We start from the raw sequence: 23,702 nt of genomic DNA on the forward strand, positions 1-23,702 counted from the left end.
ACCCTGGCAACCATTAATCTCTTTTGTCTACATGGATTTGCCTCTATGGGGTATTTCATTTAAATGGAATCATATAGTACGTGGACTTTTGTGACTGGCTTCCTTTACTTAACATCATGTTTCCTTTTTTTTTTTTTTTAAGATTTTATTTATTTATTTGACAGAGAGATCACAAGTAGGCAGAGGCAGGCAGAGAGAGAGGGGGAAGCAGGCTCCCTGCTGAGCAGAAAGCCCAATGCGGGGACTCAATCCCAACATCATGTTTCTTTTGAAGATTGATCAATGGTGAAGCATGTATCAGTAGTTAATTTCTTTTATGACTGCATAGTAGTTGACTGTATGGATATACCACACCACATTTGCCCAAATATCAGGCGATAAACAATTGGGTTGTTTCCACTTTTTTGGCTATTATGACTAACACTGCCTTGAAAATCTGTACAAGTTTTTGCATGAACATATGTTTTCATTTTGTTGAGTGTATACATAGAAATGGAATTGCTGGGTCATGTGGTAACTCTTTGCTCTCAACTTTTTACAGAATTACCAAACTGTTTGCTAAAGTGAATACATCATTTTACAGTCCCACCTGCAATGTAATGAGGGTTCTTCATGTCCTCATCAACACTTGAAACTGTCTTTCTCTTTTATTACAAATCACGGCCATGGGCATGATGCAGTATCTCATTGTTGTTTTGATCTGCATTCCCTAATAAATAATGATGTTGAGCAACTTCTCATAAGCTTATTGGCCATTTATGTATCTTCCTTAGAGAAATGTCTATTCAGATCCTTTGGTCATTTATAAATTGAGTTATTTGCTTTTGTATAGTTGAGGGGTTGTTTGGTTTGGTTTGGTTTTTTTACATTCTGGGTTGAAGTCCCTTATCAGATATATGATTGCAAATCAATTCCCAACATTCTGTGGGCTGTCTTTTCAGTATCCATTAGTCTGTCATTGGACCTCCTCAATTAACTTTGTAAGTGTCTCATCTCTTCTTTCTTTTCTTCTAACAACTGATAATCAATTTATTAAAAGGGTTGAATCAAACAAGTGCAACAGCGACTTCAACCTGAACTCCTGGCTCAATACCAAGGGAAGTCATCTACATAACCACCTCAGAAGGATAGTGCCAATCAACGCATTCCTTCTGGGTCCTCATCTGAAAATGATCCCACGTCTTAGAATAGTCACCACAAGGAGTTTTCCTGGTCGTGCTTCTCAGTCTTGACAGGCATCTGAACTGATCTTTGCACCCTGAGATTCTTTTCCTTCGTACCTCTGATCAAATCGGCACACAACTGCCTCAAAGGTTTTATGCTATGGCTGGTTAGAGTCATTCTAATTCAGTGAGTCACAACCTGTGGTTCCATGGGTGTCCTTCAGGCGTTTTTTAAAGCCATGGACATGGGGTGCCTGGGTTGCACAGTTGGCTGGGCATCCAGCTCTTGATTTTGGCTGGGGTCATGACCGTGGGGTCGTTGGGTTGAGCACCACCTCAGTGGTGAGTCTGCTTGGGATTCTCCCTTTCTCTCTGCCCCTCCCCACTGCTTGCACACATTCTCTCTAAAATAAATAAATCCTAAAATATAAACAAATAAGTAATCTAAAAGCCATGGCCATGGCATGGTTTCCTGACCAACTTGTTCCTCAAGAAGAATGAACAGCTGAGGAGTCAGGAGCAGAAGCAGGACTGACGAAGCTCCACTGTAGCCACAACCATGTCTTCTTCAAAAAGCCGTTTTTCTCTTACTTTCTACACCGTCTTTTCCTTCTAGTTTCTGGGAGATTTCTTCAACTTCACTTGGTTCTAACCATTTTTTAAAAAATATTTGGTTCTGATTTGTTTTAATTTGAGCTGCCACAGTTACGTATATCCAAAAGTTTTTTCATTTCTAAATCATTCCTTCTTCAAAGAATCCAGTTCTCATTTTGTAAGTCCTTTTCTCTATGAGAAAGCCCCAAAACGGGGCTTGACTCCAGGACCCCAAGACCACAACCTGACCTAAAACCAAGAGTTGGACACTTAACCAACTGTCTAGGTGCCCCATTATTTTTTCATTTCATATCTTTACTCTGAGCCCTACCCTACCTCTATTTCCACCAGATCCTTCCATGCAATGTGTTCACTTTGGACTCTGTTGTTCAGGTTGAAGGTTTTTTCCTGTCTCATGATCCTTAGTAATTGTCTGTTACTATTTAAGAACGAGGCCCTGAAAGATGCGAATGGCATCCCTGGTGTATAGACAGTGTTTTCAATCAGAGAGCTTCCCTACAGGAAATAGCTCTTTCATTAGAGAGCCTTAAATGTCAGTATGAGAAAGTATTTTCTTTGAGTCTTCTTCAGTTTCTCTAAAAAACAACCCTTCGATCTCCTGAATTAGCCACACAAATCTGGTCCCAGTGGTCAGGAGCCACAGTATATTTGGAGATGAAGTGAGAGGTTGTAGGTCCACTGTTCGCTATACAGCTAGTCCCCATTTCCCATCCCATGTGTCACTCCAGCCTGAAATCTCTCCAATTCAGAGGCCCCCACCCCTGGTCACATTTGATTTCTGAATATTAGAGGGGTGGAGGGCAGGTAGTTGTCTGGCTGCACAGTATAAGGCAGCGGCCCTGGAGATTCAACATTTCAGTCAAGAGACTTTGAACCAATGCCCCATTTTCAGTTCAATGTCTCACTCCCACCTCTGAAGTACCTGGTGCCACTTGAGAAATTTGTGGAGAGAATTAGTGTGCTTCTTACGGGCACCACATCTTCAGGTCCTAAAGATATTACCTAAAGGGTAATAACATTTCTCTGTCCTACTATGTCAGTTACTTTTTCCTCTATCAAGTTTCTATCATCAAAATTTTATTAAATCTCTGATCAGCTATTCTGTTCTCTATCACTCTTTTTATTTTTAGCCTTAACCTTTTCTGCTTTTTTAATGTCAGAAGAAATGTAAATGCATATGGAATTGCATCATTTTTAAGCAAGTTAATCTAAATTTATAATAACATTGGGAAGAAGATCTTATGAAGTACCTTTTAAAAATAAGAAAATTAAGTCTCAAATGATAAAATAAAATGCAGAAAGTCTAAAAAGTAGCAAGTGACAGAAACAGAATTTTAATCTATTAAAAGAGTGGAATGTTACATTTGAGACCAATACAAAATTATGTAAAATATAAAAATAGGCTAAGAAATGTAATATTCAACATACAGATGAAAAGTACATAACCCACGTACATTTCTTCTCATTCGTGGAGTAAATCAAGAAAATTAAGAGAAGAATGAACTTGAGGCGCCTGGTGGCTCAGTCATTAAGCGTCTTCCTTCAATTCAGGTCATGATCCCAGGGTCCTGGGATCGAGCCCCACATTGGGCTCCCTGCCCAGCTGGAAGCCTGCTTCTCCCTCTCCCACTCCCCCTGCTTGTGTTCCCTCTCTAGCTGTGTCTCCCTCTGACAAATGAATAAAATAAAATCTTTAAAAAAGAGAGAGGGCGCCTGGGTGGCTCAGTGGGTTAAGCCTCTGCCTCTGGCTCGGGTCGTGGTCCCGGGGTCCTGGGATCAGGCCCCACATCGGGCTCTCTGCTCGGCAGGGAGCCTGCTTCCCTCTCTCTCTCTCTCTGCCTGCCTCTCCATCTACTTGTGATTTCTCTCTGTCAAATAAATAAAATAAAATCTTTAAAAAAATAAAAATAAAAAGAGAAGAAAAGAAGAAAAAAATGAACTCCATGAACTAAGAACTCAAAGATAAAATACAAAAGGGTAAGCTTAAAAGGAAAATGATTGACCCAAGAAAAGAAAATGAGTAGAAGAGAGATTTCCCATCAAAACTTAAAACAGTGCCGGAAATAGCAAATGCGGAAGCAAAAGGGAAGGAAAGGACAAGGGAGACAAAGGGATGAAAAGGTGAGGGAAGGAAGACAGAAGACGAGGAGAAGGGGACTGTCTCCTGCCGTCATCCCGTCCCTGCCCCAGCCCTCAGCACTGCGAGTGGGGGATGAGCTCAGAGAGAACCACAGTCAGAAAGCAACGCGGAGACTACATCAGGTCTGACACAGAGACGATCACAACAGTCAAGACCTTCAGCCCAGTGCTGACTAGATGGGACTTCTGGGTTGTCTCCAGAGATCAGGGACGGGTAAAGTATTTTATAAAAGACTAAGAAAGGGAAGAAAATACTTACCACTGTGAGAGTGGTTTGCAGAATACTGAATTACAGCTTTACACTTTGGAAAAGGCTAGTTTAAACCGCTGAATTTACTTCAAGAACCTAAAGCCTAATACATACTGACTAAAACCTCCTAAGAACAGTAAGAGCTAACATTTACTGAATACTGACTAAGCCAGATTCTAAGAGCTTCGCATGTTATGACAGTAATAATAAGAGCTAACATCTGCAGAGTACTTACCATGGGAAGCACTATTCTAAGCAATTCACAAGTATTCATGTAATCCTCAAAACAAAGTACATGAAGGACACAGTACTTTACAGTCAAAGAAAATGAGACATACGCAAGTGAGGGAACCTGCTGGACAGTCCAGAGCAAGGCGCAAAGCTGGAGCTCTTAACTGTGATTTGATGCTGCCTCTGCTGGATGGGCTATAATGCAGCTGCAGTCTGAGCCCAAAATAATACTTCTCTGGGGGCACCTGGGTGGTTCAGTTGGTTAAACGCCCACCTCTTGATCTCAGCCCAGGTCTTGATCTCTGGGTCATGAGTTCAAGCCACATACTGGGTTCCAAGCCCAGTGTGGAGCCTACTTAATAAAAAATTTAACAAAATAGGGGCGCCTGGGTGGCTCAGTGAGTTAAAGCCACTGAGTTCGGCTCAGGTTATGGTCCCAGGGTCCTGGGGTCAAGTCCTGCATCGGGCTCTCTGCTTAGTGGGGAGTCTGCTTCCCCCTCTCTCTCTGCCTGCCTCTCTGCCTACTTGTGATCTCTCTCTGTCAAATAAATAAATAAAATCTTTTTAAAAAATTTTAACAAAATAAAAATGAATAAAAAACTTCACTGTAAGAAGAAATTTTTCTCACATTAAGTGGCACATTTTTTGTCTTCAGAAAGTTCTTTAATGTTGTTATAAACTGTATGCATTTTTACAATAATTATTATCAACATTCTATGGCCCAGAAGTGAACCAGACGGATTTTCAGTCCTGCCCTAGAAAACATTTTAAATCACACACAAAGACCTCCTAAACTGAAATCACAGGACCATCTCTATCCCTTGTAGTGTTTCCTAACATTAGTTTAAAACCTATCTGTGAATGTCAAGGGGCACTCATAATGGAAGAGAGCATGTTAAGTAGAAGCAGCCTAGAAAACTTATAATTTCTTAAATAACCTTCTCTCAATTTAGAGAACCTAAAACTACTCTTATTTGATTTAAACTGTCAATACTGTTTTTGTTTTCTGAATAATAATGGTTTTCAAAGAGCTTTGACAGTTTTTGTTTTGTTTTGTTTTTAATTTTACATTCATTTGACAGAGAGATCACAAGTAGGCAGAGAGGCAGACAAAGAGAGAGGGGGAAGCAGGCTCCCCACTGAGCAGAGAGCCCGATGCAGGGCTGGATCCCAGGACCCTGAGATCATGACCTGAGCTTAATCCACTGAGCCACCCAGGTGCCCCGCTTTGACAGTTTTTCCTTTGCTGGTAGTGAACCAAAAGCTGATACACCAACATTTAGAAGCCATGAGGTGGCGAGAAAAGCAAGGTCATCACCATATATTTGAAATTTCAAGTAACTTAGTAAACCAGACTCCATTTCCCCAAGTGCAACAAGTGTTCTTACCCTCCTTCATGACACTGGGCAAGTTACTCATATTTCAACTGTACCTACCTTAAAAGTCCCTTAAAGCTAGGGGTATCTGGTTGGCTCAGTTGGTTAAGCATCTGCCTGAGACTCAGGTAGTGATCCCAGGGTTCTGGGATCAAGTCTCACATTGGGCTCCCTGCTGAGCAGAGAGCCTACTTCTCCCCTTGCCTCTCTCTCTCTCAAATAAATTAAAATCTTAAAAAAAAAAAAGTCCCTTGGGCACCTGGGTGGCTCAGTGGGTTAAGCCGCTGCCTTCGGCTTAGGTCTTGATCTCAGGGTCCTGGGATCGAGTCCCGCATCGGGCTCTCTGCTCAGCAGGGAGCCTGCTTCTCTCTCTCTCTCTCTGCCTGTCTCTCTGCCTACTTGTGATCTCTCTCTGTCGAAAAAAAAAAAAATAAAAGTCCCTTAAGCTTGAAATTTCTATAAATATATCTGAATGTGTACAGTAGAAAAGGGAAATGTATTCTAGAAATAAAAAGAACCACAGATAAATACTTTGGCACAATTACTTATTTACATTTTCTGTATTTCCACTTTGGGCATTGAAAAGGAAATTGTTTATTTACTGTATTTTATTCCTAAGAACTTAAAGGCCCTCTCCCAATACATTTCCAAACCTAATCTCAGGATAAAACACTACGCAGGAAAAAGACAGAAAATAATACTTAATATAATCTTAGAAAAATCTTTGTTTGGTTTTAATTTTTTAAACAGTTTAAATTACCTAATTGTAATTCTCAACTGCCTAGTCAACATAAAAGCATGATAAAAAATACAAGCATTGGAATATTTATTTCCAATTGCCCAGCTATCCAGTAAAAATTTTTAGCACTGTAAGCTTTATTTCCTGCCTGACATCCTCAGGGATCTAGTCTGACAGCTCCCCTGTACAATTTCTAATACAAGACTTTCCTGGCCTTTCTTGGCACATGTAAATTGCTGCTAGGTAATATTTCTTTTGGCAATGGACTACATACTTTATAGAAACAGACCTTCAACTGAACCCTCTCCACTCAAACTCACATTCTTCCCCAACATGTGAATCTTAGACTAAGTCTACTGTAACAAGATGGACACAATTTATGGTATTGAAATGTTACATATTCACTGAATCTTCCCTGATAATAGAATCTTAGTTACAATCTCTCTTGAACAGATATTTAAAAATGGCTTTGGTAAGTCATATTCTTTTTTTTTTTTATTTGAAAGAGAGAGATCACAAGTAGGCAGAGAGGCAGGCAGAGAGAGAGAGGAGGAAGCAGGCTCCCTGCTGAGCAGAGAGCCCGATGTGGGACTCGATCCCAGGACCCTGAGATCATGACCTGAGCTGAAGGCAGCGGCTTAACCCACTGAGCCACCCAGGCGCCCCGGTAAGTGATATTCTGAACTAGAGGTTTTTTGTTTTTTTTTTTCTTTTAATTGCCCTAGAATTACAGACAGATAACTTACCCTACTAGGTTTTAGGAAATAAAAATAAAACCAAAATCTAGAAAAATAAATGCAACAGTACGAATGTTACTTCTAAAGTGTAAGAACTATACTACTCCCACCTTTTCCTTCAATGTGTGTTCTAACCAACAACAATCCACTACCAAAGAGGTAAAATGTACCTTTTAGAGACTGAAAGAGTTCAAATGAAGTAGTGAAATGGCTACTTAAATCAAGGTCTCTCCTTTTAAAATCTCAATACAAACCCCAAGTGTGCTTCAATTTAATTTAAATATCTATTTGGCCCTAATCCTCCAGTGATACTAAATTTTATCAGAGATAGAACTTGCCTGCTAGTTTATAATCTACAGTAGAAGATAAAAGTATACAAATTTAAAAGTATAGATTATGCTGGTATGACAAAGTCTGGAAAAGCACAGGCTTGGAAGATTTATTCATTATTAGATCTATGACCTTGAGCAGATCATTTTTCTTCTTAGAAAATCAGCTGACAAAAACTCAAACGCAAACAAATAAAAAATCTGAATGGTCCTGTGTCTATTAAATAAATAGCCTATTAAAGAAATAAACTGTTAATAAGCAGTTTCCCTAATGAAATCACCACATGGCTTTACCAGAGGATTTTTCTAACCATTTATGGAGAAAAAGCACCAATATTAACAAACATTTTCTAGAGAAAAGGAAGGAATGTTTCCCAACCCACCTTATGAACCAGGATAGCCTTGATGTCAAAATCTGAAGAAGGGCAGTATATGAATGTAAATTCAGATGCAAAAACTCTAAAAAATATACTAGTTCCTCTAAAGTATATATAATAATATATAAAAAAGATAATGCATCATGACAAAATAGTTTATCCCAAAAATGAGAGCTTGATTTAACATTAGGGAAAAAAATCAATGTAATTCAACACACAGTACCAGAAAAAAAAGAGAAGAAAAAAAAATCACATGATCATCTCGACAGACAGAGAAGTAACATCTGATGAGATTAAACACCCATTCAGGATTTTTAAAAAGATCTCAAAGACTTCTGCTTCTAGTCAAGATAAAGTAACCAGGACCAGACTGACCCCCTTACATTAAACAACCAAAAGAACGCAGACAAAATAGTTTAGACAACAGACTAGTTTTTCAGGTAACTGTACATCAGGCAACAAAAAAAACCAGTCATCTCTGAGGACAAAAAAGTGAATCCTACAATTGCCCCGGCTTACCGCTTAGCATTTCCTGGGTGTGGCACAGGGAAGAGGAGCCCAGGCAGAGCCCAAGGAATGTCCTAAATTGAGAAGATGGAGCTGGAGTCCAGGAGGATGAAGGTTGCTAGAGTTCAGAGTAGAATACTCTAGACGAAAAAGCTAAACAGAGAGAAAATACTAGAGATTTGTGGGGAGTCCCTCTAAAAAGTGTTCCACTGAGTACACACTGGCCCATGCATCCAAGAAAACTATCAAACACAGAAGGAAAAAATCATCCAAGAGTAATTGACGGAACAGTGCCTAGAGTTTACAAAGCCAACAATAGCACCTATTCCCATCAGCCAGACTTAGAAAACCTTGTAATTTCCTGGTAGAGTATTCCACAAAGTCTTGCCACAAGTAAAGAATGTTAAGTCCTAGAACTGAAAGCGCTGTTGCTTTGGCCCCACCCAACAAAACTTAAAACCAAAACCCAAAAGGATCAAAATATTTCTATATAATTTAACTGCATACCAGAAAAAATCTCCAGAAATATATAAGGAGGAAAAAAAACCCTAAAATCAAACAAAACTCCAGTCCCTCCACAATGTCTGGCATCCAAACAAATATTACTAGGTATTCAGAGGAACAGGAAAATATGACCAGTGATAATGAGAAAAATCAACCAATCAAAACCAACCCAGAACTGACATTAAAACAGCTATCATAACTATAAGTGTAAAGCAACCTTTTTCTGTAAAGGGCTAAATAGTAAATATTTTAGGCTTTGTAGGCCATACAGTCTCTGTCATAACTATAGCTCAGCCACTGAATAAAATTCTTGAACAGGCTTGTCACATGAAAAACAGGACATACAAAACCCAGTAAACATGTATAAAGATACATGACTTCATTAGTCATCAGAAGAATGCTTATTAATACCACATTGTTCCCTAATAGGAACAAGCATACTCAGAACCTAGATTTTGACTTTTTTTTTTTCCTTTGAGTAGGCTCCATGCCCAACATGGGGCTTGAACTCATGACCCTGAGATCATAAGCCGCATGTTCTACCAACTGAGCCAGTCATGTGACCCCAGATTTTGGTTTTTAATACCATGCTCCAATAGAAGCAAACAGGGTTCCTTGGAGAAATGTCTGATTCTATGACTGAGGCAAGAAATACACATCATGACCCTGGAGCATCTTGTGCCAAAGAGCAAGGAAGCATCAAAATAAAAAAAAAATTTTTTTAACCCAAAATGATAGGAGTACGTCAAAGGGACACAGCAACAAACTGAAGAGTACCCACAGGCCAAACTAGAACAATTGCAGGAAAAAAAAAAAAAGGTAATGCTGGGACATAACACAAAGTTGTTGGTTTTTTTTTTTAAGATTTTATTTTTATTTATTTGACAGAGAGAAAGCACAAGTAGGCAGAGAGGCAGGCAGAGAGAGAGGGGGAAGCAGGCTCCCCGCTGAGCAGAGAGCCCGATGTTGGGCCTGATCCCAGGAACCCGGGACCACGACCCGAGCCAAAGGCAGAGGCTTAACCCACAGAGCCACCCCAGCACCCCTAACACAAAGTATTAAAAAAGAAAAAATCCAGGGCACCTGGGTGGCTCAGTCAGTTGGGCATCTGACTGCAGCTCAGGTCCTGATCTCCCAGGCTTGGATTCCAGTCCCGCCCGCATCACGCTCCCTGCCTCTCCCTCTCCCTCTGTTCTGCCCTCCCCCTCCGGTCATGCTTGTACACATACTCTCTCTCTCTCTAATGAATAAAATCTTTATTTTCTTTAGAGATTTTATTTATTTATGATGAGAGAGAGAGAGAGAACAAGCAGCAGAGGGAGAGGGAAAAGCAGGCTCCTCGCCAAGCAAGGAGCCCAATGCAGGGCTCGATCCCAAGACCTCGGGATCATGACCTGAGCCAAAGGCAGAAGCCCAACCAACTGAGCCACCCAGGTGTCCTATGAACTGAATCTTTAAAAAAAGAGATGAAGAGGGGCACCAGGGTGGCTCAGTGGGTTAAAGCCTCTGCTTTCAGCTCAGGTCATGATCTCAGGGTCCTGGGACTGAGCCTGCTCCCTCCCCACTCTCCCTCTCTACCTAAAAAAATGTTGGGGCACCTGGCTGCCTCAGTAGGTAGAACATGTGACCATTGATCTCAGGGTACTGAGTTTGAGCCCCATCTTGGGGGTAGAGTTTACTTTAAAAAAATAGTAATAGGACTCAGTTGGTTAAGCGTCTACTCTAAGCTCAGATAATGATCTCAGGGTCCCAGGATGGAGCCCCACATCCAGATCCCTGCTCAGGAGGGAGTCTGCTTGTCCCTCTCCCTCTACCCCTACACCCTGCTCATTCTCTCTCTCTCTCTCCCAAATAAATAAATAAATAAATAAATAAAATCTTTTAAAAAAAAGAAGCTTAACCAACTGAGCCACCCAGGTACCTCTCTACTTTGTAACATTTCAAATTACTTATCCATCATCTAGTCTTGAGCACAAGGTTGTTTGTTATCCAGGAAAATTAAGTAACATCACTTACATCATTTCTACCTTTAAATCTTTTATCTAAGAGACTTATAACAGCATATGCTGTCTGGAAACAGATTCTTTTCATTCTTAAGGCTCTTTATTTTCTTAGATGTTTAAAGGTAAAATTGCACTAGGTTCTCCCAAACAACTAATTTTACCTAATCACCTTAGCCATTGGAGAGGAATATCTGATAAACTACACTATGTCAATTATAGAAAATGAAAAAATTAAAAATAATAGTTTTAACAGCTTGAGGAAATTTGAAGCATCTGAAACTAGAAGACATACACTTCAAGAACTGTTTTCCTTTTACTTATAGGACTTTAATAAAACCCTCATAGGACATTATCTCCAAAATGCCAATGTCATTATTTCACTCTGTAACTGCAAAAATATCACAGAGACAGAAAAACTGAGTTTTGTCTTGCTTGAGCTACTTCCTAGCTGTGTTACTCTAGGTAAATCACTTTACTCTCCTGAGCCCCAGTTTCTCTATTTGTAAATGGGAACAATTGCCATTTGTCTTTTTTTGTCTTTTCTTTCTTTTTTTTTTTTTTTTTTTTTTGCTGTTTATTTATTTATGTATGTATTTTTGCAGGGGTAAGGAAGAGTGTGAGGTTGTTATTCATTCAAGTCCATATACATACAATCTACAGATGAACCACTTATAAGCAGAGCCCTTCTGTACTTCCAGTTTTGGGCTATCAGCCCTTCACTTATTTAATTGGTCAATTACAAAATACATGATTTCAGATGGCGTATAGAAGAGACCCCATCTTTCACATTATGTGTGTGTTGTCATTATATCCTTTTAAGTTTTCCTCAGATTTTTATTTTATTTTATTTCTTTTCAGTGTTCCAGAATTCATTGCTTATGCACCACACCCAGTGCTCCATGCAATATGTGCCTGCCTTAATACCCACCACCAGGCTCACCCAACCCCCCCTCCTCTCCTATCCAAAAACCTCAGTTTGTTTTTCAGAGTCCACAGTCTCTCATGGTTCATCTCCCTCTTCAATTTTCCCCAACTCCCTTCTCCTCTCCATCTCCCAATGTCCTCCATGTTATTCCTTATGCTCCACAAATAAGTGAAACCATATGATAATTGACTCTCCTCTGCTTGACTTATTTCACACAGCATAATCTCTTCCACTCCTGTCCATGTTGATACAAAAGTTGGGTATTCATCCTTTGTCTTCTAACAAAGTAACAAACATTAACCTGACCTGCTAATAAGGACCAACGAGCACCCTGGGAATTAAGTTATCTTCCCTCAGTCCCCTCCTCCCATTTAGGTCATTGACTCTACTCTGTGACCAGCCTGAACACTAAACAATTAAGAACTGATGGAAACAAATAGTTGAACCGAATACTTAGGATCCAAACATTTGTTGCATTAAAGTATTCATTAATAAATGTAAAGGGCTTGTTAAAAAATGAACTGGTGACAACAGGTAATATGTATGAGAAATCGCTGGCTAATAGATCAGTAAATGCCAACCATCACCAAGAAGTCCAAAAACTGGCACCAGCCCAACCTGATTCTGAAATTTCTTCATCACCTTCTCCTTAATCTTTTTTTCCCAAAGGAGTCCCTCAGGTCTTCACCTCGTAACTGCAATTTTAAGCCTTATAAAAATCTCAAACATGCTGGGGCGCCTGGGTGGCTCAGTGGGTTGGGCCGCTGCCTTCAGCTCAGGTCATGATCTCAGGGTCCTGGGATCGAGTCCCGCATCAGGCTCTCTGCTCAGTGGGGAGCCTGCTTCCTCCTCTCTCTGTCTGCCTCTCTGCCTACTTGTGATCTCTCTCTGTCAAATAAATAAATAAAATCTTTAAAAAAAAAAAAATCTCAAACATGCTTATTCATTCTTTAGTCGCTTTAGACTTCCCAACATCCCTCTGTCCCTAACTTCTTCTCAGGAATATTCACTCCATCATTTCAGACTGCAATCTTCCTGCTGGTTATCCTTCCCCTCCCTTGTCTAAAAGTAAAAATGCCAGTAATAGTAATAGTGACTAGCAGTAGTACTGAAGAGCCAAGATTGTGTGACAGGCACTATGTAAACACTTCATATGTATATAGCACGGAAGACTTACAACAACCATCTAAAGTAGATACCATTGCAGAGAAGAAACAGTTACAGAGAGGATGTTGCTATCCAAGGTCCCGTACCTCGCCTGAATGATTCCAAAGTCACTGCCCATTATTAACATGCACACGACATTCCATATTAGAAGTACTTAAGAATGGAGTTATCTGGGCGGGGGTAGTACTTCCACCATTTGCAATTCTGCAGTATTCTTTAATTAAAAAGACCCATAATTTAATAAATACATAAAATGAAAGCCTAGGAGATAAAAAAATCTCTAAGGGAAGAGGACACGGAATCTCTTTTTCTTCTTTTATGATGCTAACAACACTCCTGAAGGTGGAAATAGGTTTTGTTTCTACAATGAAGCACTTTAATACATAGAAGGTTCTCTTCTCTAAGCTCTGGCAGAACGGAAGGCCAATTCAGTCATCCTCTGCTGTATAACTTGGTGGCTTGAAACAACCGTCTTCACTTGTATTTGTGAATCTGCAGCTGGGTAGGGCTTGGCAGGGACAGCTCTTCTCTACACGGGCACCACTGGGGCTGTATGATGGGGATCTGGAGGATTAGGATCCGCTTTTAGGATGGCTCACTCACACAGCTGGCAAGCTGAGGCTAGTTGTCAGCTGGGAGCTCAGCTGGGGCTGAGGGCCAGGAGCTTTAATTTCTCCCACACGGAGTCTCACTTGAGCCCTCATAGCACAGCTTGGGAACTTGGTTCCGAAAGTAAGTAACCCAAGAGAGGAAGGTAGAAGCACATGGCATTTCTATGACCTAGCCCCATGAGTTGCACAGTTTTGCCTGAGCCATGCTCTTTTGATGGAGACAGTTACAAAGGCCAGCTGTGGTTAAGGGATAGGGACACAAACTTCAACAGCGTGTGGGACAAGTGTCAAGGTCACAATGTGAGGAGAAATGCAGAATGAACCTGGCATTGCTGGTATCTTTAGGAAACACAAGCTATTACAATAATGGAAGGTTATGTGTCAGTTTATATCAAAGTTGATTTTTTGTTAATAGTGTTGGGGTTTTTTCTGTTGTTGTTAATAGTGTTTATTGGGGATTTTATTAAGTAGACTTTTCCTGCAAAAAGCAACAGGTATGGCACCTGGGTGGCTCAGTGGGTTAAAGCCTCTGCCTTCGGCTCAGGTCATGGATCAAGCCCCACATTGGGCTCTCTGCTCAGCGGGGAGCCTGCTTCCCTCTGTTTCTCTGTCTGCCTCTCTGCCTACTTGTGATCTCTGTCAAATAAATAAAATAAATAAAATCTTTTAAAAATAAATAAATAAAAATTTTAAAAAAGAAAAAAAAAAGGCAACAGGGGGCCTGGGTGGCTCAGTCGGTTAAGCGCCTGCCTTTGGCTCAGGTCATGATCTCAGAGTCCTGGGATGGAGCCCTGAGTCAGGCTGCCTGCTCAGTGGGAAGCCTGCTTCTCCCTTCCTCTCTGTCTGCCACTCCCCCTGCTTGTACTCTCCCTCTTTGGGTCAAATAAATAAAATCTTAAAAAAAAAAAAAAAAAAAAGAGGGAGAGACTAAAAACAATAACCTGGAGCTTCTCCTCCTCTGTGATAAAATGAATTCAATGGCCTATAAGTGATTATCTTCAGGGCCTAACGATAGAGAAGAGAAGAAAAGATGGTTATGTACTTCCCAGAATAAGACCGTGACAAAATGAGGGAAAGTGAGTAATTTCTCTCTGAAAATTAAAGATGTTTGAGTTGGAAGAAACTTCGGACATCACTTAGTTTATTGCCTTTATTCCAGCAACTACTAGAAAATTGAGTTCTACTCATTTATTCTTCAATGAAGTTTAGGGGAACCTCTTATTTTTAATAAAATTCTAAGTTCTAAAATGCATATGATTTTATTCATTCATTTCATTCTCTATTGTTACTGGCAGTAAAAACCCTTGAAATTGAAAAATCATCAAATGCTTTCAGAGCTAACAAAGTAAGGGAAAGCTGAGGCACCTGCATGCTCTTTCAGAGAAGGCTTTATGGGCAGAGAGAACAACAGATTACCAAATGACTCTTAGAAAAAAGATGAATCAAACCCCTGGGGTATGTAGGGGGGAAAAAAAAAGGAATGACTAGAAACCAGCCAAAGCCCTGTGGATTTCACCAGCATGCTCTGCGATACTCTTCACACACATCCTAACATACACTCCCTCCTTAAGCCACAGTTCCTTTTCCACATATCAGAGCTAGAAATAGCTCCAAAGGTATCTAGTCCAGTGGTTTCCAACATTTTCAGAACCTCTTTTTAAAACTAAAAGAATTTTGTGGCCATCTATATGACAATTGTAGATTTGTTATCTTTTTTTTTTTTTGAGAAAGACAAAAAGAACAAGTGAGAGAGAGAGAGAGAGCATGGGCGGGGGGGGGGGGTAAGAGGGAGAGAGAGAAGGAGACTCTCCCGCTGAGCAGGGAGCCCGACACAGGGCTCTATCCTAGCACCCTGGGATCATGACCTGAGCTGAAGGCAGACGCTTAACCAGCTGAGCCACCCAGGGGCCCCAGTTACTGGTTATTAAGAAAAATCAATAATGAGAGAAATATCTTGAACTCACGAACTCTTCTTACTAAATGTCATATGTCACAAAGGCAGATAAGATATGTAATAGCAGGTACATGAGACATTGATTTGGATAAAATTCTTAGGAAACACTGAAATACATGTCAGCTATTTTTTTTAAAAGATTTTATTTATTTGACAGAGGGAAAGATAGCCAGGGAGGGAACACAAGCAGAGGAAATGGGAAAAGGAGAAGCAGGCCTCCCACAGAGCAGGTACCCTGACTCGGGGCTTGATCCCAGGACCCTAGGATCATGACCTGAGGCAGAAGCCTAAAGACTGAGCCAGCCAGGCATGCCTCCACGTCAGCTACTGATGAACATGTAAGTAAACCATATTTGAAAAGATGGAGACTGAGGAATTTCAAAGAACTTCCTTTTCCGGTATGTTAACAGTAGGATTTCTCCTACTCTGCTTACTACTGTATTCAGTAACAAATCTTTCCCAGTACAGATTTTGTAATTCTCTTATAAATTACTAAAAGCATTCCCCTTCTTTTACTTTCATTTGTTTTAAGATTTTATTTATTTATTTGTCAGAGAGAGAGTGAGAACAAGCAGGTGGAGCGGCAGGGAGAGGGAGAAGCAGACTCCCTCCTGGGCAATGAGCCTGATGCTGGGCCATCCCAAGACGCTGAGATCACAACCTGAGCTGAAGGCAGATGCCCAACTGACTGAGCCACCCAGCTGTCCCACATTCCCCTTCTTCCAAACGTGCATCTCAATAATGTAAAACTGGTTTCAGACAATATAGATACATATTCCTACTTTTTAAAACAAGTAAGAAATCTCTTACTGATGACAATTTCATTACCACCAGCTGGGAGTCACCACAATAGATAAACGACTTGCTTGTCTACTGTTAGAAAGACAGGCTAATGGTAACTGTTCTAAATCTAAAGTCTTTTTGTTTGGGGGGGGGCAACTGTCCTCTAAAAATAGGTAGATAATGCTATAGTTTGGAATTATCACAGTAATTTATAAATTCTGGGGCACCTGGCTAGCATAGTCAGAAGACGACATAACTCTTGATCTGAGGATTGCTAAGCTCAAGCCCCATGTAGAGTGTGGATTCTACTTGAAAATAAATAAATAAACAAGTAAATAAAACTTTAAAAGTTCTGACTGCCACTTTGCAGGTTTTTGGAAAACCATATGTGAGCACCTTCACTATGGGCTCCTCTATCCAGGAAGAATTCCCAGGATCCTGCCCAATAGGCACATGTGCTTCTGAGGCCCATGGGAGTATATGGAGAGAGCTTGGGAGAAAGAAACCCACTGCAAAACAAGAATATAAAGAATGATGCCTAGCTTTAGTGTGACATGTTTCCAAAAGAGCTGCCAAGTTTATGAAAACACAAGCATTTCTCCTTTTATTTAGCTCATGGTGAAGACGCCCATTTCATGGTAGAGTGTGTCCATGAAGAGAACCCACAGCTAATTATGCAGAAGCTATGACAAATTTAGGAGCACTTGGACAAGCCAGTGATGAAACAAAATAAGGCTACAAAAAAGATGAGGCTTATGTATTAGTCAGTTCTTCTGAGAAACAGAACCAACAGGGTGTGTGTGTGTGTGTGTGTGTGTGTGTGTCTAGATAGATAGATAATAAAAAATTGGATTATACAATTATGGAGGCCAAAAAGTCCCAAGATCTGCAGTCAACAAACTGGAGACCCAGGAGAGCCAACGGTATGATTCTATTTGGGGAGTACGAAAGCCTGCTGAGAGCTTATGGTTTAAGTTCCAGGCTAAGAGCCAGCAGGATGGAGACCCAAGAAGAGCAAGGCTTCAGCTCAAATCCAAAGCAAGAGAAGACTGATGTCCCAATTCAATCAGTCTAGCAGGAGGAGTTAGTTCACTCTTATTCAGACTTTTTCTTCTTTTCAGGTCTTCAAGTGATTAGATGAGGCCCACCCAATTGGGAAGGTTAATCTACTTTACTCAGTCTACCAATTCTAATGTTACTCTCATCCACAAACATCCTGATACACACACAGAATAATGTTTGACCAAATGTCTAGGCACCAGTGGAGTTGATACATAAAATTATCCATCACCCAAGAAAGGGGTTGAAAAAAAGTTCAAAACCTAGTGACAGATACCAGGCAAAGGAAAACTGAATTTCACTGCGCAACGACCTTTTGGCTCTTGCCTTAATAAGAGTGAACATGAGCGTGGACTAACTCTTAATCTGTGGGACGAAAGACCAGGGACAGAGCAAAGACTCTGAAGAGGAAAGCAAATGGTTGAAGATTCGGCTATTACCACAGGCACACATCACTGCCTGAAAGTCAGTTGTCCTGCAGTGCTGTTAATCAAAAGATAGCTGCTTCCAAAACACACACACACACACACACACACACACACACACATCCCAGTGCCCCTGAGAGACCTACCCAGGAGAGAAAGCTTAGCCAGAGACTCATCCCTTGGGTACAACAGAGCCAGTGTTGAAAGAAAGGAGATAGTCCCCCAGCCCCCAAAATCACAGGCTTATATAACTCAGCCCTTGTGAAGCCAGGATAGTAAGTCAAGCTGTTGGCCAGGGCTGGAGTCATCTCAAGGCTCAACTAATGCAGGATCCCCTTCCAAACTCACTCACGTGGTCGCTGGCAGGCTTTCTTCCTTACCATGTGGCCCTCACCATCGGCTGCCTGTCTTCACAACACAGCAAGTGGCTCTCGTCTGTCCAGGGCTGCCTCGCATCATGGCAGCTAGTCTTCCTTACAGCAAGTGATTTGAGAGAGAGAGGGAAAGAGTACGCCCGAGACAGGCTGAAGTCTCCTGACAACCTCATCTGGGATGTGAGGTCTCATTGCTTCCACTGTTTTCCAGCTACTAGAAGGGAGTCAGAAGTCCAGCCCACAGTCGAGGGGAGGAGAATTAAGCTCCATCTTTTAAAGAAAGGAGAACCAAAGAATTTGTAGACAGATCTTTAAAACCACGACAGGGACTAAAAGAATCAATGAAGAAAAAAAAGTAGCTGCATAGCTATTAAGGCATCAGTGATGTTTTATTCTCACTGTATTCCCCAGTCTCCAAGACAGTCCTAGCCTCAAGGGAGGTTTGTGTTTGTTTTCTGAAAATGTGAGCTCCTTGAGGAGATGGCGCTGAGGGAAGCGTGGAAGGACAGTACCTTTGAGGGCAGCAAGGTAGAAACGAGAAGAAAAAAGGAGTGATCTGGGGCGCCTGCATGGCTCAGATGGTTAAGCGTGTGCCTTGGGCTCAGGTCATGATCCCCAGGTCCTGGGATTGAGCCCAGAGATGGGCTCCCTGCTCGGCAGGGAGCCTGCTTCTCTCTCTCTCTCTCTCTCTCTCTCTCTTTCTCTCTCTCTGCCTCACCCCCTGCTTGTGTTCTCTCTAATGAATACATTAAAAATACTTTTTTAAAAAATGAGTGAATTATCTAGTAAGAGGAAGGACTTCTTCAGGACCCACAATAAGACAGGGCCTGCAACCCCACTTCTAGCAGTGCTCCAGATAAATGACAGGTCCTTGGAAAGAAATGGATGTGTGTTGTACCTAAGAAAGCCAAAACTTCTACCCTGGAATCCCCATAGCTAGCAAAAATTTGTGTGCCTAAAGTTGGCCATAACTGTTAGAGCCACCAAACCTCAAGGAACCATACTCGTTCAGACAACATTCCTACCAGTCACAGCCATTATGGACTGAAAATTACCTTTCACCCTTTGCCTGGCTCTGAGATTCTTCTACAACCCGGAAGAGGGGTGGATGCCCATTCTTAATCACTAAGACCGAATTTTTCATCAGTTTGGTGGATTGGGGTGGGAGGGGCATGTGTCCCAAGGCTGGATTTAATTTCATACAAAAGAATTAAAATATTGTAACATTTCCTGGTTACCTGATTTCGTGAAATAAAATTCATACCTACTGGGGCACCTTGGTGGCTCAGTTGGTTGAGCATCCAACTCTTGGTTTGGGCTCAGGTGATGATCCCAAGGTTGTGGGATCGAGCCCCACTGGGCTCTGAGCTCAGTGCAAAGTCTGCTTGTCTCTCTTCCCTCCCCTCTGCTCCTCCCCCTGCTTGTGTGCCATCCCCCCTTGAATAAATAAATAAAATCTTTAAAAAAATTCATAGCCCTACTATACAGTCAACTAATTAACCAATTTATGGACCTCTTTTACAACTCGTTAATCCTGGTTGTTTCTTTTCTTTTTTAAGATTTTATTTATTTATTTGCCAGAGAGAGAGAGAGAGAAATTGGGCACAAGAACAGGAACAATAGGCAGAGGGAGAGGCAGGCTCCCCACTGAGCAAGGAGCCTGATGAGGAACTAGATCCCAGGACTCTGAGATCATGACCTGAGCCAAAGGCGAATGCTGAACCAACCGAGGCACCCAAGCGTCCCTACTCTTGGTAGTTTCAAAGAAAGTTCTAAATAGATTGCTCCATCAAAACATCAAGGTTTGGGGGGTACCTGCGTGGCTCAGTCGGTTAAGCAGCTGCCTCTGGTTCAGGTCAGGATCTCAGGGTCCTGGGATCGAGCCCCACATTGGGCTCCCAGCCTGCTTCTTCCTCTCCCTCTGTCTGATGCTCTGCCTACTTATGTTCTCTCTCTCTCTCTCTCTCTCTCTCTGTCAAATAAATAAATAAAATAAAAATTGTATTACCCACAATTTTTTCCAGGCTATGCTCTCCTAAAGAATATATAGAACATTCAGCAATTGGTGTTTAGCTGGGGATGGTGTTTCTGCCTGGGATTCCCATCCCCGTCCCCCCAACTCAGAAAAATCCTGGTCTTGTGGGAAAGCCATTCATTTAGGTTAGAAATACACAATTTCCATAAAAAAGAAAAAATCAATTCTACCGCCTGGTCACTTGATCTCTCAATAGATTCAGCCATACTCAGCATTACAGATTACCCATATTTCAGGATCTTAACCTAAAATATAACTCCCAACTGTGTGCTACTCAACTTTTATCACAAACCTAAATTAAAAAACTACATTTATGAAGGATTATTGAAACACATAATATATAATCCATTCCTCTAGATTTGCTGCTTTCAAACTACTTTTAGGTTGTGTAGTCCTTTCTTTCAAATAGAGTCTCAGGATATGAAAAGATAGTTAGAAGCAAAGTGATGCCAGAAGAAACAGGTCTGTTTGGAGAATGGTCAATTCTAGGTCAGAGGAGGAAACTACAAGATGGGCCTAGAATACCTTGTCTAAGTAGGAAGCAAGGAAGCTAGCAAAGTTCCCTGGAGTTGTGTCAAAAAGACCGAGGAGCCAATTTAAAGAGGCTTCCATTGGGCAAAGCTAGGTCAATGTGAACATCAATAAGAAAAATAACCATAATGGACCGAAATGCATCAAATATGTTTAAATCCATGACTTGATAATACTTTTCATAAACCAAAAAAGAAAGAAAGCCAGCTGTCTTTGGAGTACACTAGGAATCCAACTCATACTGAAATATGGTAAGGAAAAAAACGTGGGGGACAAAGGAGCATTTATTCTGCTTTTCCTTTTACACGCCACACTTAAGGAAAACCAAGGAAGTCAATGAACGGAAGGAGAACAGATCAGCTGCCAGGGAGCAGGGATGCAAGGAGATGACTGCAACAGAATTGCACAAGAGAGTTTTTTGAGGTAACTGCAGTGTTTTGTACCCTGAATATAGTGGTGGTCACATGAATCTACACGTGTTCAAAGTTCATGGAACTGCAAACATAAAAAAACAATTTAACTGTATGTTAATTGCAAAAATAAAAAAAAGTAAATGTTCGAGTCAACAGGGAAACTTCTCTTTATATAAATATTCTAGCTAATAACAAAGAAATGACAGAACCAGAACGTCACCATCTATAACCCCAAATAAAATTATAAACATGGACACTGATTACTATGGGTTCCTAACATCAAAAAATGAGAAGACTTGATGGAAGTACACACCATTCCTATGAAGTGTTCCCTCCAAAAAAATAAAAAAATAGGTCTTCAATCATCAAATATCTAGAACTAGCTGTAACTACTATTTTATAAGACACACAAGGAATAGAGAAACATGCTAAATGATACCATGGGGATGGAGAGAACCAGCAAAATCCAGACTGTGGAAAGACTGTTCATTGGCTGTCAAGAGGTCAGTGGGGACAGAAGGGAATTTGGGGAAATGATGGAACTGTTAGAGACCATGACTATAGTGGTAAGTAAACAACTCTATGTATTTGTCAAAATCCATACGCTAAAATAGGTAAATTTTATTGTACATAAATCATACCTCAACTTTTTCAGAAATTAAAAATTCAGACTGTGGGAAACTCTTTTAAAAAATATTTATTTATTTGTCAGAGAAAGAGAGGGAAAGACAGCACATGCAGGGGGAGTGGCAGGTAGAGGCAGAGGGAGAAGCATGCTCCCCGCCAAGCAAGGAGCCTGATGCAGGACTTGATCCCAGGACCATGGGATAATGACCTGAGCCAAAGGCAGACGCTTAACTGACTGAGCCACCCAAGCATCACAGACCGTGGGACACTCTTAGTAACAAACATACTTCCTTCAACAAATAAATAGTATGGGGGAAACTACAGACTTAAAAGAACTTGAGATCTATTCAACATACTGCAAGCTATGAACCTGACCTGGATCCTGATTTGAACAGACACTGTACTTTTACTTATTTTTTTTTTAAGATTTTATTTATTTATTTGACAGAGAGAGATCACAAGTAGATAGGCAGACAGAGAGAGAGAGAGGGAAGCAGGCTCCCCGCTGAGCAGAGAGCCCGATATGGGACTCAATCCCAGGACCCTGAGATCATGACCTGAGCCGAAGGCAGCGAGCGGCTTAACCCACTGAGCCACTCAGGCACCCTACTTATTTTTTTTTAAAAAGATCTTTTGCGAGGGACGCCTGGGTGGCTCAGTTGGTTGGACGACTGCCTTCGGCTCAGGTCATGATCCCGGAGTCCCGGGATCGAGTCCCACATCGGGCTCCCAGCTCATGGGGAGTCTGCTTCGCTCTCTGACCTTCTCCTCGCTCATGCTCTCTCTCACTGTCTCTCTCTCAAGTAAATAAATAAAATCTTAAAAAAAAAAAAAAAAAAAAAGATCTTTTGCGAAAGGAGAGAGAGAATCTCAAGCCGACTCCCCACTGAGCCAGAGCCTAACATGGGGCTCAATCTCATCACCCTGCAATCACCACCCAAATCAAAATGAAGAGTCGGATGCTTAAATGACTGAGCCACCCACACACTCCAGACACACAGACATCTTATTTTTACTTTTTTAAAAGATTTTATTTCTTTTTTTGACAGACAGAGAGATCACAAGTAGGCAGAGAGGCAGGCAGAGGGGTAGGGGGAAGCAGGCTCTCCGCTGAGCAGAGAGCCCGATGCAGGCCTCGATCCCAGGACCCTGAGATCACTACCTGAGCCGAAGGCAGAGGCTTAACCCACTGAGCCACCCAGGTGCCCCCAGACAGACATTTTAAAAAAATGATTAGCCAGATGTGGAAATCTGAACACTGAAAAGACAGATATTTGATGATACTAGGGGAACACTAAGTTATTGTTGATGGTACTGTGGTAATGTGTTTTAAAAGAGTCCTTATCTTTCAACGACGCATTACTACCATATTTAGAGAAGAATACCATGTGTGGCATATGCTTCAGGTAGAGTAGGAGGATATATAAACGAAACAGGATTCAACTGATAATTATTGAAGCTGGATGAACAATTTAAGTTCACTGTAGCATTCTAATTTTGTATTCGAAATTTTCCACATTAAAAATACACATACAGACATCTACGCATACGGACATACATACATAAAAGTCAGCGTGGAGCCTTGGAAGCTGGCCTGTTTCACCTCCTTCTGCCTACTCCCACCTCCCAGAAGCCCTTGAATTAGTCCCAATGAATCTTTGGGCTCATTTTTTAACACCCTTAAAAAAATCACTTCTTGAGCCAGTCTAGGTTTTATCTTGAGCAAAATATTACCATGAAAATGCTTACCACGTGGACCATATTATCCTGGGCCCTGTAAAATCTGTTTTTGCAGAACTGAATTTTGATATGTCCTAGGTTTTCACCG

The 23,702-nt window shown here is 41.2% G+C and overlaps 1 protein-coding gene and 1 pseudogene across 7 annotated transcripts in view; both read right to left on the reverse strand.

The window, feature by feature from the left end:
- Positions 1 to 23,702, reverse strand: part of SCAI (suppressor of cancer cell invasion) — a 134,238-nt gene that overhangs the window by 97,804 nt on the left and 12,732 nt on the right. The window contains exon 1 of one of the 7 annotated variants that reach the window (XM_045082383.1): positions 13,095 to 14,188. The exons of 5 other annotated variants lie outside the window; for them this stretch is intronic. In XM_045082383.1, coding sequence (XP_044938318.1) covers positions 13,095 to 13,189 — 95 coding nt within the window. In that variant the 5' untranslated portion in view covers positions 13,190 to 14,188. Of the gene's footprint in view, positions 1 to 13,072; positions 14,189 to 23,702 lie in introns of those variants that run through there. One more of the 7 variants, XM_045082385.1, reaches the window with a different exon arrangement.
- LOC101671849 lies at positions 828 to 3,303 on the reverse strand (annotated as a pseudogene).

The sequence above is a fragment of the Mustela putorius genome, unplaced genomic scaffold, assembly GCF_011764305.1.
Source record: "Mustela putorius furo isolate JIRA1106 unplaced genomic scaffold, ASM1176430v1.1 tig00000596_pilon_pilon_pilon, whole genome shotgun sequence".
NCBI lineage: Eukaryota > Metazoa > Chordata > Mammalia > Carnivora > Mustelidae > Mustela > Mustela putorius.